Below are 15,678 nucleotides of genomic sequence, written 5' to 3' on the forward strand. Positions count from 1 at the left end.
CCCTGGGCTGGGGGGGAACGTAATCAAACAATTAAAATTTGAAAGCACTTGTTGATTATTAATTTCTCTTCCAGTTTTATGATTACAAGGCTGCTCGTGGTTCTCTAGTTCTTTGTCTGGACCTAGTTTTTAATGTCTTCATGTCAATAGTTACAAGCTCAACGGGTTTAGACAAATCTGGATCAAAAAAATTGATGTGTTTCCCAAACAACTTTATATTAAAGCAATGATAAAAGGGACAAGGCAAATACTGAGATACAATTTCACTAGTAAGTGGATTTTTCCTTGAGAGATGCCTAACTACTTCAGTTTTCTTTGGCTTCATGGGAGTTAAGACTGCAATCATTTCAAAGAATTGGGATCTCTGAGAAAAAGCATATTAAAATAGGGATCATAAAGTTTTGCAGAAAACATCCAGCCAATGTCTCAATACCTATAGCAAAAAACTAATATATTAATACTGGAAGGTTCCCATATACTTAATGGTGTTAGTAGAAAACAGTTGATCTATTTGAACTATTCTTGTTTCATTCCTCCACAGGAGAACATTATTCACTTTTTCTCTCTCCACTTTTTCATTCTGCTATGGGGAGTGTGCAGAGCAAAGGCTATTGAAAAAGCCATATAAAACCTCTGAGAATGCAATAAGCAAAACATGGCACTTTTAACATGACAAAACTACCAGCTTAGGTAAGGGCTTGAAGTGCATATAAACTCCAGCACCTCCTCAGGCAAAGAGAGTCACAGTCTCAACAACAGAGAAGAAGCAGAAGGAGTTTAGATCATAAATCTTCAGATCTACAAGCTTTGCTGTCTGAATGCACAACGAGCAATTCAAGGGCCCCAACATCTTTAAATAAGTCAGGCTAAGCCAGGAGTGCATCTGCCCTGTGGTAACAACAGTTCGATATTTTGACTCAGTTTGCTCATCTAGCACAGTGGTCAGAAAGGACAAGGTGGGTGATTTATCAACTCAGGTGATTCCATTAGTGCATACTTTTTCTTGCTGTTGTCTTGTCAGGTTCTTGCCTAAACTCTGAAGTTTAAATTACATTAGCACTAGCTCTGATATTGCTGCATGGTGCTGTACTGCAAGGTGGTAGGCATGTCCTCCTTGTTGTTTATTTGCTTCCCAGTTTCACTGAGCAAAATACTCTTCCTGGCAGTCACAGCGTCTAGTAGCACTCAGGAAAACAATGGCCATGTCCCAGGTATGGGCAAACATTCAGTTTTGTAATACTTACAGGGTCCATTAGCTGCATTCTCAGCTGAAGTGGCAGCACCTCCTTCACTCTGTGCCTCCTCTGCTGATGTTGATAATACACTTTCAGAGGAAAGAACACAGTCTTTAAGCTATGGATCACAGTGGACTGGGTAAAGAATGGGCCATCATCTGGGTGGGGACTTGGGAAGACTTTGGGATTAGTCAGCTACGAGCTTCAAGACACTGAAATGACAGCTCTGCATCCTTTCAAGGGCTAAATCCATACATCCTCTCTGTGCTTGACCCAGGTAGAAACAAGTGGGACTTGAAACTGATAGAAAGAACCAAGGTCAGGCAACTCAGCCCTCCTCATTTCACATACTTTGTGCCAGAATTCATCAGTGAGGCCATGTCCTCTTCCAGCCTTTCTGTAAGCAGAAAATGGGACTTACTAACTGAAGCTCTCTATAGTGATTTTTCCGTGACTACTTCATTTACTGGAGCTGCCCAGATGTCACTCCCAAGCAGTCCACTAGCTTCTCCAACTGCCATACAGCTTTTCAGCTTTAATCTTCTGCCGTCTGTTTTCAGGGCCGGGGCCTCAGAAGTTCATGCTCCGGCCTTTCCCCCAAGAGCTCCCCATCTTTCTGCTCATAATTCAGTTGCTTTGTAGCCAACAAGGGAAATGGAAATAATGTTGCCCTCGTTGCCTCTTTCTTTCTGTCCTGCAGTCCTCTATTTTATTCCATCTTTCAGTATCCTTCCTCTGTCTGTATCTATGGGAGATGAAGGAAGGAGAAATAGAAGCAGCTGTACAAGTATTTCTTCATCTCAGCAGAAAGAGAACAGGAGTTACAGGAAGAAACAGAGATGGAGAGAAGGAAAACAGAGCAGAAATAGAAAAAAGGTATAGCTGGAAAACTGAGAAAGTAAAAGAAGGAATAGAAAAATGAAGTCATCAATACTATTTTATTTTATTTTGTATCAATATAAATTGTTTTAATTTCAGTCTAAGCTCAAAGAAGGGAGATGAACTGGAAATCCTGAAGCGTGGAACTGGGCAAATAATAAGGAAATGGAGACAGGGAAGGCATTGAGACTGAGTACAAGCCTCTCTCATAAGCTTTTACTGGGGTGCCTACACCTATTGCTTATGTTCATAACAAAACATCTGCAGAAACACCAACAGGGATCATCACGTACATTTGTGAGGTTCTGGCCAGTCCCTCAGCAGAGAAACAGAAGGCATATTGCTGCAGATCTGCGGTAGTAAACAAAATTCTGTTTTGTCCTGGTTTTAGAACAGCTTCTGAATGATTAGATGAGGAACAACAGTGCTGCGGGGGAAAGAGGGAGGGGTGGACCTTTTCCTTTTGACAATTAGATGCGAGCTGTTGAAAGCTGCTTTCATGGATGAATGCATAGAGAACTAAGGACGTCTGGCAACTGATTTGTTTCATTAGTTTATTGTATGCCATAATTTCACTCTCACTTACAGATGAAGCAGGCCTATCGCAGGAGCTGGAGTTCATGGTCTTTTGAGTTCTCTGCCAAAACCCCTTAGAACCTCAGAAGTCTGAAGAGGACCTCAAGTAGGGCACAGACAAAGCTAGTGGGGCACGAGCTAATCAGAAAATACAAATCTGGGCACTTCACAGTTACATAGGGTCTGATTTGAAGGCAGCTTAGCATCTGTTGATTCCAGCGGGAGTTCTGAGTACTCAGCTGTTCCGAAAATCAGACCTACAGAGTATGGGGGGGCTCAGGGTTGAGTTGTTTGTCTTCATCATGCTGGTCTGACTGGCTTCTTGTGGGGCAATGATGACATCCTGTGGGGAAAGTCGTGAATTACAGCAGTATTTTATACGTGGAATGAGCTGCTGCAAAGTCCCAAACTACAATCGAAGGATAAGATCCTGGAAGAGAAAGGTTTTGTGCTATAGCGAATGGCTCATGACTAAGTCTTGTGATGTTCTCCTCCTGACTTCTGCAATACCTAAAGGTGTTTTTAAGTGCTTCCTCTTGCTAAGGAGAAAAAAGACTTGCTTTGGGGGGAAGTGTTGACAACAATATCTCAGTGTGATTAATAGTCACATGGGATTCTCACTTCCATGAAAGGTTTTGTTTAATTGTTTTTGGTTTTGTCCTAAATGTGTGACTCCCCGATTTTTTATTTTTTTTTTTTATGTCTTAAGGCTTCTTAACATCCTTATTATAAAATCCCAGTCATTTTGGTAGTTTCCCTCAGCTCAGTGTCACTTGGCCCAGTGCTTGGTACAGGCCTGGGGCAGGATAAGCTATCTGAAGCTTAAACTGGATTAGATGTTTATGACATAAATAATTGGAAGCACAGACAAAAGAATACAGAAAGGACCGTATAATCTTGCAGAACTGAGGGCATGTGTCCGTCTTTTATTTCATTTTGCAGCCAGAAGGTCTGGGATCCCAGCTACTGCCAGGTGATCACATACCAGCTGCTTCCGAAAATGTTTTGTTTTTTTTTTTTTCTTCCCCTCTACTACCTCATCAGGAGACCAAGGGGATTTTCCTTCAGATGTGTACTTTGACACTTTAATCCCCGCCTCGTCGTCAGCCCAGCACTAGATTGCTTCAATATGCTTTACAAGGAATTACACCCGACGTCAAGCAAGAAATCTAAGTTTCACGCGGAAAACCAGCACGTGCCGCAGCAGAGGCCCCTGGCCGCTCTCCAGGTAGAGGCTGGACGTCGGCTGCCGCCATGACAGGCCGAAGCCGCTCGGGAGCAGCTCCCAGGGGCAGCTGAGCCTCAGGCTGCGGCCTGCAGAGACAAATCCCGGTACGGTTGTTAAAAACTGGTTTAATGAGACACTATGGATGCTGAAGCGCCCCACCCGCAGGTACTCATTTGACGGCGTCAGCGATGACACCTTTCTTTCTGTCACTGCCTGACTTTGGCAACTCGACCGCTGAATCGCTCCGGTATGAAATAACCCCCGCCGGTTAGCTTTTTTCCCCTGCACGTTACTAACACCGTCCCCGGTTACCGCCGCCGGCTGGGGACGCCGAAGGGCCCGTTACGGAGAGGCCCCGAGCAGGCCCCGCCGCCTCAGCGCCCACCTCACGCCAACGGCCCCGGGACGCGACCTGACGTCACGCCGCGCGGCAGCGGACCCGCCTTCTCTCACACCGAGGCCCAGGCCCCGCCCCCTGCGAGAGACCACCTCTCTCGGGAGGGGGGGCCGCCCTCTCGCCTCCTATTGGTGCTTTCCCCGCCTCCCGCGGAGCAGCTCCGCCCCCGTGCCCGCCCCCGTGCCCGCCCCCGCGCTGTCCCTCCCGGCGCTGCCCGGCCCTGCCTTGCCTTGAGCCCTGTCGCCCGCTTAACCCCCGCCTCACGTGTCGGCTTCTCCAATTGGCAGAGGGAAAGGTTTGACCGACACTCCCGTCCCCCAATGAGACGGTAGCGTTAGCGGGGCGGGCGAGCCGGCCGGGCACCTCCCTCCGCAGGCGGCGGCGGCGCTCCCTGACTGAAGGGGCCGGGGGGCTCCGCGTCCCGTCCCGTCCGTCGTCCCCCCACCCGCCCCGCCCCGCCTCAGCGGGACCGGAGGCGGCCGCTGACTGAACCCGGGCCCCGGGGGCCGTCTTCCCGCCGCTCCCCGACCCCGCGGCGTCCCCTTCGCCGCTCGGAGAGGAGCGGGGCGGCGGTGCCCCCCTCCCCGGGCAGGGCCCGAGGGCCGCGCCCCGCCGCCGCCGCTCCCCCTCCCCCCCCGGCCGGGCGGCCGGCCTCCCCGGGCCGCACCCCGCCTCCCCTCCCTCCGCAGCGTCGCCCAGCCGAGCCGGGAGAAGGGGAATGGGCGGTCCCGGCCCTTAGCCCCCGGCTGCGGCGGCTGCTGCTGCTCCTCCTCCTCCTCCTCCCGGGTCCCAGCGTCTCGGTGGCCTCCGCCCGATGTTGGCGGAGCTGGCTGGGGTCTCGGCGGCGTCGTGAGCTCTCCTGCCGTCCCGCAGCCGCCATGTCCGGCGTGGTGCGCACTCTGAGCCGTTGCCTGCTGCCGGCCGAGGCCACGGGCCGCGCCGGGGAGCAGCCGCGGCGGGAGGGTAAGGAGAGGAGCCGCGATGCGGAACGGGAGGCGAGGCGGCGGAGCCGGGAGATCGACGCGATGCTGGCCCGGGAGAGGCGGGCGGTGCGGCGGCTGGTCAAGATCCTGTTGCTGGGCGCGGGGGAGAGCGGCAAGTCCACCTTCCTCAAGCAGATGCGGATCATCCACGGCCGCGAGTTCGACCAGAAGGCGCTGCTGGAGTTCCGGGCCACCATCTACGAGAACATCCTCAAGGTGAGGGGGCGGGAGGGGGCCCGGGCCGGGGGCGGAGGTGGGGGGGGGGAGCGGCGGCGGCTCCAGCTCCAGCCGCCCTCGCCCGGAGCAGTCGGGGATGGAGGCCGGCGCCGACACATCCCGCAGTTTGGGGAGTTTGGGCCGTGTCCAGAATCGCCGTCGGAAAAGGATGTGAGCTCGGCGGGGGCTGCGGCGGTTGCCCACCCCCCTCCCGGTCTCCTTCCCCCCCGTCCCGAGTTGCTCCCCCGCACCTCTCGGATGCACCCTCTCTTCGGGGAAGGGGGTTTCTGTGGTGCAGGTGTTTCGGAAGGCGTGTACCTTTTGTGCGACTGCCTGGCGGGCTGCGGGAGGCGAGGCTTTGCGTTTCCAGCGTTACCCATCGGAAGGCCTCGATGGAAAAGGCTCGGAGGAAACTTCCCTGCAAAGGGGATTGAGAATCGCTTTGTGGAAGCGCAGAGGAAAGAGGATATAGGTGTGGCCTGCGTTCTGGAAAAAACATTATGAGAGCATCCTCGAAGTCCGAATTGGAGAAACTTCAAAATTTGAAGAAATGAGGAGGAATTTCCGTGCCTCTGCTAAGTGCCCTGAGTCCACGTACCTCGAGATGAGACAAGAAACGGGTCCTTGTATTGAAGTTGTGTCTGCGAGTGGTTGTTACTTGGTACATCTTTAGAAATGGGGGAAGAGTAGGCCCTTACAGTTGGGTAGCGTGGGATGTTCTCAAGCATAGCGCTGAAATGGAAATGACTTTGTTTTGGTACCTTTGCAAAAAAGTTTTTGTTCAATGTGTGTGCAAGCTTTATAGTGCTGATAGTGTATTTCTCTAGTTGACTGGCGAATATAAAAGCTACTGGTAGAGCCTATAGGTAGAGCATTTGGTCTGCAGACAATTAAGGAAAATCAGCCTTGGGAAATACTGTTCCTTACTGGGAAACAAGCTTTGCCCTGTGCAGGTAGAAGTGATCGTATTTCAGAAAATACCTGAAGATGCATAAAAAGCTTACTTAAAAATCTCTCTCTCTTCATCTTCATAATCTTTCTCTAAAAGAACTGCTACTTTCCTGCCTATATTTTTCCACAGGAGACTCTCCATTCTCATGTGGGCATGGATTTGTGAGGCTCTGTGAGATTTCATAGAAAATTTAAGGAAAGGGAATTGTGCAAGTTACAGATAACAAGGGTTACTTCTGAATTTTCAGGTTTATTTTAAATAGAAGCTTTATATGCACTTAGTAAGTGCGTGCATGCAATGACTCTTGTTTTTAAGAATGTCGCTATTCCATGAAGGGCTTTTCCTTCTGTTAGTGAAGAGGAAAATTGTTGACTAATTTTCTTTTCCTTTTTTTCATCCATTTATCAGGATTGCGGGAGCCCATTAACTGCAAGAAAGTTGAAGCTCAGAAGCTTCTCTCTATGTGTAGTTATGTGAGCAAAGAGAGTGTTATGAGTTTTTTATCTATACACCTAGAAATAAGGAGTCTTATTTTAGAGGTCTTAATGTTTATTTTGATACTGCCAGTGATTTATTTGTTACTGCTACTGATTTAAAGTAGTAGCAGAGGCTTTTAAGTAAGCAATTGGTAAAAACAGAAAAAAAATCCGAGTCTCCTTCCTCTTTAAGTTGTCTAAGCAATACTAGTTATGGTAAAATGTTGTAACATTTTATGTATGCAGAAGGCATAGAGCTTTCAGCAGTAGAACTTGGTGTGCTTTGAAGAGGAAAGTGTCTCCATCTTGTAGTAGGGGAGGCTGAGTTATGCACTTGAAACACTTGTCTGCTGGATGGCTTTGGGCAAGTTTGCAGAACTTGGAGTAGAATCCAGGTCCTCAAGGTAGCAGTCAGGTGTTCTGATTTCAAGATGGGTAGTTAACAACACTTCTTGGATGGTTGTCAGCTGAACACTGTCAGCTACTTAAAAAGCCTCCTAATCATCAAACTAAAATTTGGAAGTATTTTTTAAATGAGTTCATATGGTTCAACAGATCATCCTTTTGGCCTTACAGATCGTGATTTGGGAGTGTTAAGTTAGGCTACCCTTCTAGGTACATGGACTGCATCTGTCTGACTCTTCCTTCTCTTATTTCTCCAGATGACAGAGGTGGCTCTTGCATATAAGAATACAATTTACTCTTCACCCATAGGTTTTGGGGAATGGCTTGGGAGTGGTTGCTATGGAAAGAGTAGGCAGAAGGAGGGAGAGCAAACAAGGGGAACTAAATGAGTTTTCTGGTGGGAAGGAGGTCTGAGACTGGAGTGTGGGGAGAAGGCAGTAGATGTTCGGTTTGTGTTTTGCTCATCTGAAAGAAACCTGATAACACCTTGATATTCTGCCATAATCATCAGGAAGAAATCAAATACCAAGACAGGAGGATTCCAGGGCTTTCAAAACAGAGTGATGTTGTCAGTGCTTTTTTTTTAGGGTAATTGTGTAATACTTTCTTGTATTAAACTTTGTTCTGTGGATAACCATAAAATGTTTCAAGTAAACTTATTTTGCTTCTTTGACAATGTAAATTGTCAAGTGAACCTGATTGCTATTCTTGGTATAATAAAGTGTTTAGACTACAGGTTCTTTTCACTTTTTCAGGAAGTTCAGACTAGAATGATCACCCATTAAGATTAAATGGAGTGGAGATTACCATGTATCTAACTTACAAGAAAAGATAGAAGATTAGTTTTCATAATACGATATGTGGACAATGTGAAGTGAAAACGGTCCTATCAAATAGCATATAAATCTGTTTGACATTGTGAAGTACAGCTGCAGCAACCTTAGCCCCTTTTTCCGTGCAGTTCTCAGCATGGTCAAACAATGGTTCTGTTAAGCTTCTACAACACTGAGATCTGAGTTAGAAATGCAGTGTAAATCTTTGGGATTAAATGGTCAATTTTTGTTTTCCAGCCATGACTAAACTTCTCTCTGAGGGAGGAGGATTTCTACTCAGTAGTGCTTGATATTTCTAAAGTGCTTATTGCAGTAGTATTTAGGCAGTCTATACAGCTTACAGAGAATGAAGGAATTGATTCAGAGAACAGAATCTGAAACCTCTTTGAAAATAACAGTGCTAAGTATGAATTGACGTTAGTGTCAGCTTCCACTTTATTTTGAGTTTTCAGCTTCTTGCTTTTCTGATATCTTCTTAATGCTGGGTTCTTTCCTTACCCTGTTCTGTCTGTTTCTCATCCCCCACTTCAGGGAAACCCTAGTTAGAAACAAAATGCTGAAATTAAATAAATCTGTGATAGAGAATTTACTTTTCCATTTAGTACAGGTGATGGTTCAGGGGCTTGCTAGCTTTTTCTGGCATTTGTGGGATGGTCTTCAAATACATTAGTTTTGCTTTGGTTTAAGGTAAATAGTCATCGGTTAACTAGGGTTTTGCTTGTTAATCGAGGCTAAGTTTCAAAGTAACTTTTTGGAACTTTTTGATGATTGAAGTGAAAAGCAGTAGTGTTAATGTTCTGGTATGAGTACACAGGCTTCACGACTTTAGCACACCCACCTGGAAAAGGAAAGTGGATATGACAGGGCTAGCTGCTGCAGCATGAATTTTAAGGCGACTTGGATATACAGAGAAACTTGGAAAACTTTTGTGTACCTTAAGTTTCAAATCTAAGAAATGGCTGGTGGTGTTACATAAGCGTTTTGATGCCTTCCAACTGTAGCTGAAGGAATCTTTTGATACCTTCCAAAACAGATGGGTTGGCCTTGCTACTCTGCTTGCTTCCTTTGATAACAGTTGAAGAGCTTAGATACTTGATGAATCATAGCTCTGATGTTCCTTGTCTAAATGTTTTTTTTGTTTCAAGTATGAGAATATCATGCTGCTTGAAAAAACCCGGTTTAGCTGCATAAGAAAATAATTAAAGTAATCTACAAGCACTGGAGTGGTACTTGCACCAGCTTGTTTGGGAGATTTCAATCTGAAGAGAGAAAAAAATTCAGCTTTTAAAAGCCTGAAATAATAATCTGTTGAATTTTGGGGTAATATTAGTTTCCCTGTTGAAAATGAGAAGGCCAGCTCAAGGTTTCAATACATCTGTGAGTGTTTTCTTGTTGTCTGTGGCCTGAATTGTGATGATTGACTATGGAATTGAAAAGCCTGGAACTGCGGAGGAAAGGACTACTCAGAAGATGATGTGTAATTTTGTTTGTGGGCTCTGAGTGGGGGGAAAAAAACAACCAAAGATTTTGAACACAAAAACTCCCCGAGGATACAGCTTTGGGACTTTTGAGTGCAGTTGCAATACACGTGGGCATACCCGAGAGCATTTCTCCTTGACAGCTTGAATATGAGTGACAGTAAAGTGGGCAAAATGAGTAGCCTGTGCTGAAGTCCATTTTAAGAACTTCAGACTTCTGCAACCAATACTAAAACTAGACTGCTGCTGCTTCATTGTTGCAGGTACCTTGTATACCTTGAATGGGCTTAGGTTGTGTTTATGGTCTCTGACTATAAGGTAGTCGTACCTTGTGTCATTGAAAAACAAAAGAAAACTCGCAACTTGCAGGTTTCAGTCAGGTACAGGTACAAACTCTGGGAAGTGGGAAAAGAATATTCCTCAATTTAGTTGGGAGCTACGCTTTAAGTGACCAAATTACCTAGTTATTTATAATGCAAGCATATTTCTTCTAATAGCCTAGAGAGGAAGGGGGAATACATCTTTCCATTATGTGAACTCTAGTTACTCTTTAAATTAACTTGACTCCACATTTCCTTGGGTTTACGTGCAAATGAATTTAACCCATTAGGAGGTTATGACAGTGACACTCAATCTGTTACTTCAGAGTTGGGATCTAGCTGTACTTGAGTAGTTGGTCACAGGAAAGTGTCAATCTTGTTTCTGCTGGGACAGCTTCTTTTGAAAGGTATGACCAGGAGAATACTCTGTAGGAACTGTGGCTAATTAGAAACTAATTAGTTCTGAGACAGAATTGGTATTTAAATCTGATTATCTTTGCTTTGTGCTTTTACCATGTAGTGGTTATTTTAGTATGAAAAATAATATTCACAAAATTACATAGAAAAGAAAAAAAAACCCTTATGAGTCTTGTTGGTCTTCCTGTTCCAGGTTCATTTAATCAATGAAACTTTTACTAACTTCTAGTTGATGTATTTTCAGTGTCTTAAATATAAATTTGTCAGCTCTGGTGGTCTCCTTGCGTTTGGGGTGTCTCTTGGTTGGGCTGGGAGAGAGCAATCTGTCTTCATTATGGTGGATAGTGGAAGAGGAGTAATGGTCAACAGTAAGTGATAAATATTCATTGTTGTTCCAAAATAAAGCTTACAATGGTCTTGTGATGTAGTCATTAGTATTGCAGAATAAGAGTTAGTCCCTGGAGACTGTAGACACATACTTTGATGTTTTCCAGACAAAAGTTTAGTCACTTGAGTGACTAAATTTGGGAGCTTACATTATATTCAGTTGGTTGAGTATACATACATTTTTATAATTAACTTGGAAACAGTATTGGCAAAGAAATTAGCAAATTACGCTACTAATAATGTTTACAAGAAAACTTTGGAGCAAACTAGTACACATTGTTTGAAAAAGTAAGTTCAAGACAAATTACAACAGGAGAAAAAGCTAGAAGGAATCAGAGGCTGTAGAATTTCCACATGAGCTTCCTTTACTTGGATGGGTGGTTTTCACCCTCATGGGGGTGAGGAGCTGGACTTAACCTAGTGTTGAAGACCCCTCTCTCTCTACCCTTCCCTTCTGTCAGAGCATATTTGCTGGGTACTGTGGCAGTATATTTATAAGGGCAGCATGACAGGATCTTGCCAAACCTGATGAGGATACTCTTGGAACTGCAGATGCTGCTTCTGCTCCACTGCAAGTGTGAACTATGTATGAACTAGATATTAGTGTGATGGTCCCAGGAAAAGGAGAAACCTGGTAATGTAATTCTGAAAGCATTAAATTTCTTAAGGTTCTGCACCAGTCATCACCTCTGAGATCATCTCTCTATTTCGTGCCTAGTTGCAAGTAAAGCTTGCAGTGAGAGTATTTTTCTTCTGCTGCATTTATCGTCATTTTGCTGGATTCAGTCAAAGACAAGGACTCTTTTCAGAGTTTCCAGACAAGCAGACATCACTGCTGCTCCCAATTCAGAGATTCAGTGGCTAATCCAAACGTTTCTTAATGTTTGTGTTCCTGTGGACTAAGTAAATGACACTTCCCCTTTGTTCCCATTTTTTATTTGTATGTTGGGCTGGAAGGTAGGTCATCTTTATTGCTTACCCTGCTCTCACCTGGGTGGTACGGGAATATGTGAATGGTGAAAATAGATGCATAACTGGTGAGCCTTTTCGTTGTCTAACTGGGTTAACTGGTGCTGCTTCCAATCCTCCCCTCGTGTCTGTCTCACCTTACAGCAAACTAATATAAGCAGTGGAAACCACTTTTTATATAAATGAGTAGGTTTTTGGTGATGTTTGCTCACTGGATTGGCTTGTGGGCTCAGACAAATGACAAACCTATCAGACAGGAGAGGGTGGAACTACACTACCAGAAAAGATGCCCCTTTTGATGGTACCTAGTTGTTTGACTGCTCTGTAATATGAAACCTTATCCTTAATGACATTGGCATCTTGGCTGCTGCTTGGCTATAAAGTTCCAAGGATATAGATCAAATAAAAACGCTGTTAATGCTTTTATGATAGCGTGCTGTAAAAATCTGATTATCTTGCTCTTACTTTGTTAGCTGTAGATCACCTGCTTCCCAGTGATCCAGACGGCAATCTAAAAAAAAGTGCATGCGACTATATTTGCAAGCACTGACAACTTTATTTTTAAAAACTGTATTTGAAAATGTGTTTTTTAGAAGCTAAGAGGTGTTTTCTAAAAATAAGCATAGGTTACATTTTATCATCTTTCTTTACTTGCCAGTAAGTGCTGCTGCTGAAAAGTCCAGTCCCATCTATGGCTGTGTGATTCAGCTTTCTCCCTCTTGTATTGGCACCAGTGATCATGGAGCTGTTGCATTTTTTTGGTACAGTTAAACTTGCCGGTCTAGCTGGACCAGTGTTCATATAGCTGCATCACTTTGTACTGTTCCACTGGCATAAAGGGTGTATTAGAAATAGCTTGCAGAGGTGGGAGCACTGCTTTTGGCATTAGTTCAGATTTACATTGGTGTCTGTGAGTTGTGAACCCCAGACTTTGCCAGTTCCTTGTCAACAGCAACGGAGGAAAAGCACACAGTAGGAATCATGTTTGAATTGCCCTCTAGCCTTCAATGTTCACGTTTACAGCCATAGGAGAGGACAGTATGGCCTGTTAGCTGTGACTTGGAGTCCCCTGATCAAGTATTTAGCAGTGATCAGCACTTCTCTCACAACAACAGTTGCCATAAGTGATACATAGATGCTGGTGGTCTAGGGCTTTCGTATGAGGTCGAGCAGTGTATTAATGGTAAAACATTTAAAAGTAGTTGCTGCAGTATTTCATGTGTAACAGTTACTCTGTTGTCTGTGATCTCATACCCAATAGTAGTTCCTTAATTATTTTGAGAAAATGCACAGTAGGAAACTTTTCTATTTGTATACAAACTCTAAGTAGTTTTGCAAGTTCTCTCTAGACACTTGACTACAATAATCAAATCTTTTGATCACTTGACTGTTGGTTTGCATGTGGAAGAACCTGCCCTTACTTTTGAGTGAGTGCTCCCCAAACCTGTTGTTTCCATTGTGCTTTTGGTGCTTAATGGTAGTGTGTTCACTTGGCCTCTGAGTTGGTCCATCTGGCAAAAAGTGTGAGATTTTAAGGCTAATGAATCCTTCAAGTACTGGAGTATGTGAGTAATTTAAAATGTGAATGTTGTGTTTTATGTAGTAGTGTAACTACTGATGTAAGATATTCTTAAATCAAGCTGCTCTTTAAATATTGCAACACTTCTTTTCATGTATCGGCAAGCATCACTGGCTTCAAGTGACATGAGCTGGTGATAACCTTTCTAATAATTCCCACAAAATAATTTAATTATTTATTATTTAAAAAGGCAAGATAACCTGGGTTTTTTTCAAAGCTAGAATGCTTTCAAAAGTAATGGAGACAAAATATATTTGAGCCAGTCCTAGTAACGAGCTTTTGTGGAAATGCTTATAAAACCTTCATACTGCTGGTGAGTAGCAAACATTCTGCTTCGTGCCTAACAGCTGCGCTCTGTCAGGCCAAGGATCTAGTGCTTTGTCTCTGACATGAAAAAAAACAACACAAAAATGGGTACAAGAACAAGGCAATGTGATACTTCGGTATATTCTTCCAGTTATTGGCGACCTTTGGTTTGGGGAACTTCTTGAGCCAGGAGTTGCATCTGGAATGTAACTGAATAGTCCTTTTTTGGACCTTTCTTCCATCAATTTGTCTTGATTGCTTTTTAAGTCCATTTTATACTTTTGTCCAACATCGTATGTAAATGAGTTTGTCTCACTGGGGGGTGTATAGGAAAAACCCTTTTATACTACTGGTATTTGTGTAGCAAGGGGTGGGGAAAGAATAGTTGTTGTCTTCTCCCTTTCTCCAAGTGGTTTCTAATTTCTGTAGATTTCTGATATATCATACTTAGTCATCTCTTTTCAAAGCTGTGGGTTTCTAGATCTATTTAGTGTTTTCTTCTGTGTAAGATATGATACTTCATGTCATATGTCACACTCTTGTTACACCTTTTCTTGTTCTACCCTATCTCCTGCATGCACAGGTTTTGTGCATGCCAGGGATTTATACAGTGACTTGAATATGTTAAAAATTATTAGGAAAGGAATGGAACAGAGAAATTCCTCTTTTTCCTCCCTAACTGGTGCTTCTAGCATGCTGCTGTTTTGCCATTTCCTAATACCTGACACTATGCTTATCTGTGAATTTTTTCCAGCTTTCCATCTGTGCTTATTCTGGGTCCTACTTCGATTGCAGCACAAAAGCTTTAGATCAGTTGAACTGTTCAGAAGTTTATTTCATATCAAAAGTTGTTGCCACATTTTTTTTTCCATATTCCAAATTTGAAAACAGAATGGTAATTGACAGTATTCCATCTTCTGAATGAAAGAGTGAACTGACATTTTCTATAGTAGTAGAAAATCAGAAAAACTGTCATAGCAATGTAGAGAAGGTTTACTGTGGAATGAGCACTGCAATGAAAATAGTCTGGTGTTACCTTTGTTAGAGCTTGGGAGGGAGTGTTGTATGTGTAATAAGACTCGTTTGGTGTTTCTTATTTGTATCGATGGTGTCTGAGTCCAAATTCAGTTTTGATAAATATACTTTATTATTAAACATGTTAAACTATTCTGTTCATTCTATAATAAATGGAAATTCTAGGAATTTTAATTGAATTTAATCTTCTAAATGAAATCTTTACCTCTGGGCATCAATAGTACATATAAACTTTTAAGCCGTTTTAACCACAGATAAAAGTGACGCTCTGGCCATCTCCCATGATGGTCTTTTTTGGAGAAAAGAGGTATGGAAAGTGTTTTGGATGTGTTTGCAGAAAGAGGAACCCTTTCCTACGGTTCCTACTTCTGCAAATTAATGGGGCAAGGATTATCAAATGCTCATTGTGGCTGCAAAAGATAGTGTTACCAGTAACTCTCAAATGCAAGAATAGCAATACATGGGATCTAAATTTGGCGATTTCTCTGTTTCTCCTCATCTTTCTGACATCTGCTTGTAACATTTATAGAACTGTTCTGTGGAGATGGAGAAGTTTTCAGTTTAGGTTCACTTTACTGGGGATCTTGCTGAGTCACAAATGCTTTTAACCACTAAGAGCTAGCTGGGGGGAAGAAACATTGGATATTTTGCTCCTTATGTAAAGCTTTTACTCCTGATGCATTTTAGGTGTATATCTCAAAGGTGGTGTGTTCTAAAAATTCTGATTTTGAGAGGTGCTGTTCCTGTGGGTGTGTGTAGGACAGCATTCCTGCAAACCCATTTCCTATTTTTTTATGTTCTTCGTTCACTGTTTAAAATTGACCTTCTATGTGTGTCTCTGTATATCTGGTTTTGTCAGTGCTTATGCTGATGTCTCTACATCTGAATCTGCCACTTTGTCCCAGATCGGCCTGTTTGTATATGATCGGGCAACCATTTCTCTCTCCAACAGTCAGAGGAAGGTGCTGACACTGCGTGCTCCCCATGGGTGACCTTACAGTAGTTAA

The 15,678-nt window shown here is 43.7% G+C and overlaps 1 protein-coding gene across 1 annotated transcript in view; it reads left to right on the plus strand.

The window, feature by feature from the left end:
• The first annotated feature begins 4,701 nt into the window (after positions 1-4,701).
• GNA12 (G protein subunit alpha 12) overlaps positions 4,702-15,678 on the plus strand; it is a 44,706-nt gene continuing 33,729 nt past the window's right edge. The window contains exon 1 of the mRNA XM_075058893.1: positions 4,702-5,514. Within this exon, the coding sequence (XP_074914994.1) occupies positions 5,194-5,514 (321 nt within the window). The 5' untranslated portion in view covers positions 4,702-5,193. The remainder of the gene's footprint in view (positions 5,515-15,678) is intronic.

The sequence above is a fragment of the Buteo buteo genome, chromosome 27 (assembly GCF_964188355.1).
Source record: "Buteo buteo chromosome 27, bButBut1.hap1.1, whole genome shotgun sequence".
NCBI lineage: Eukaryota > Metazoa > Chordata > Aves > Accipitriformes > Accipitridae > Buteo > Buteo buteo.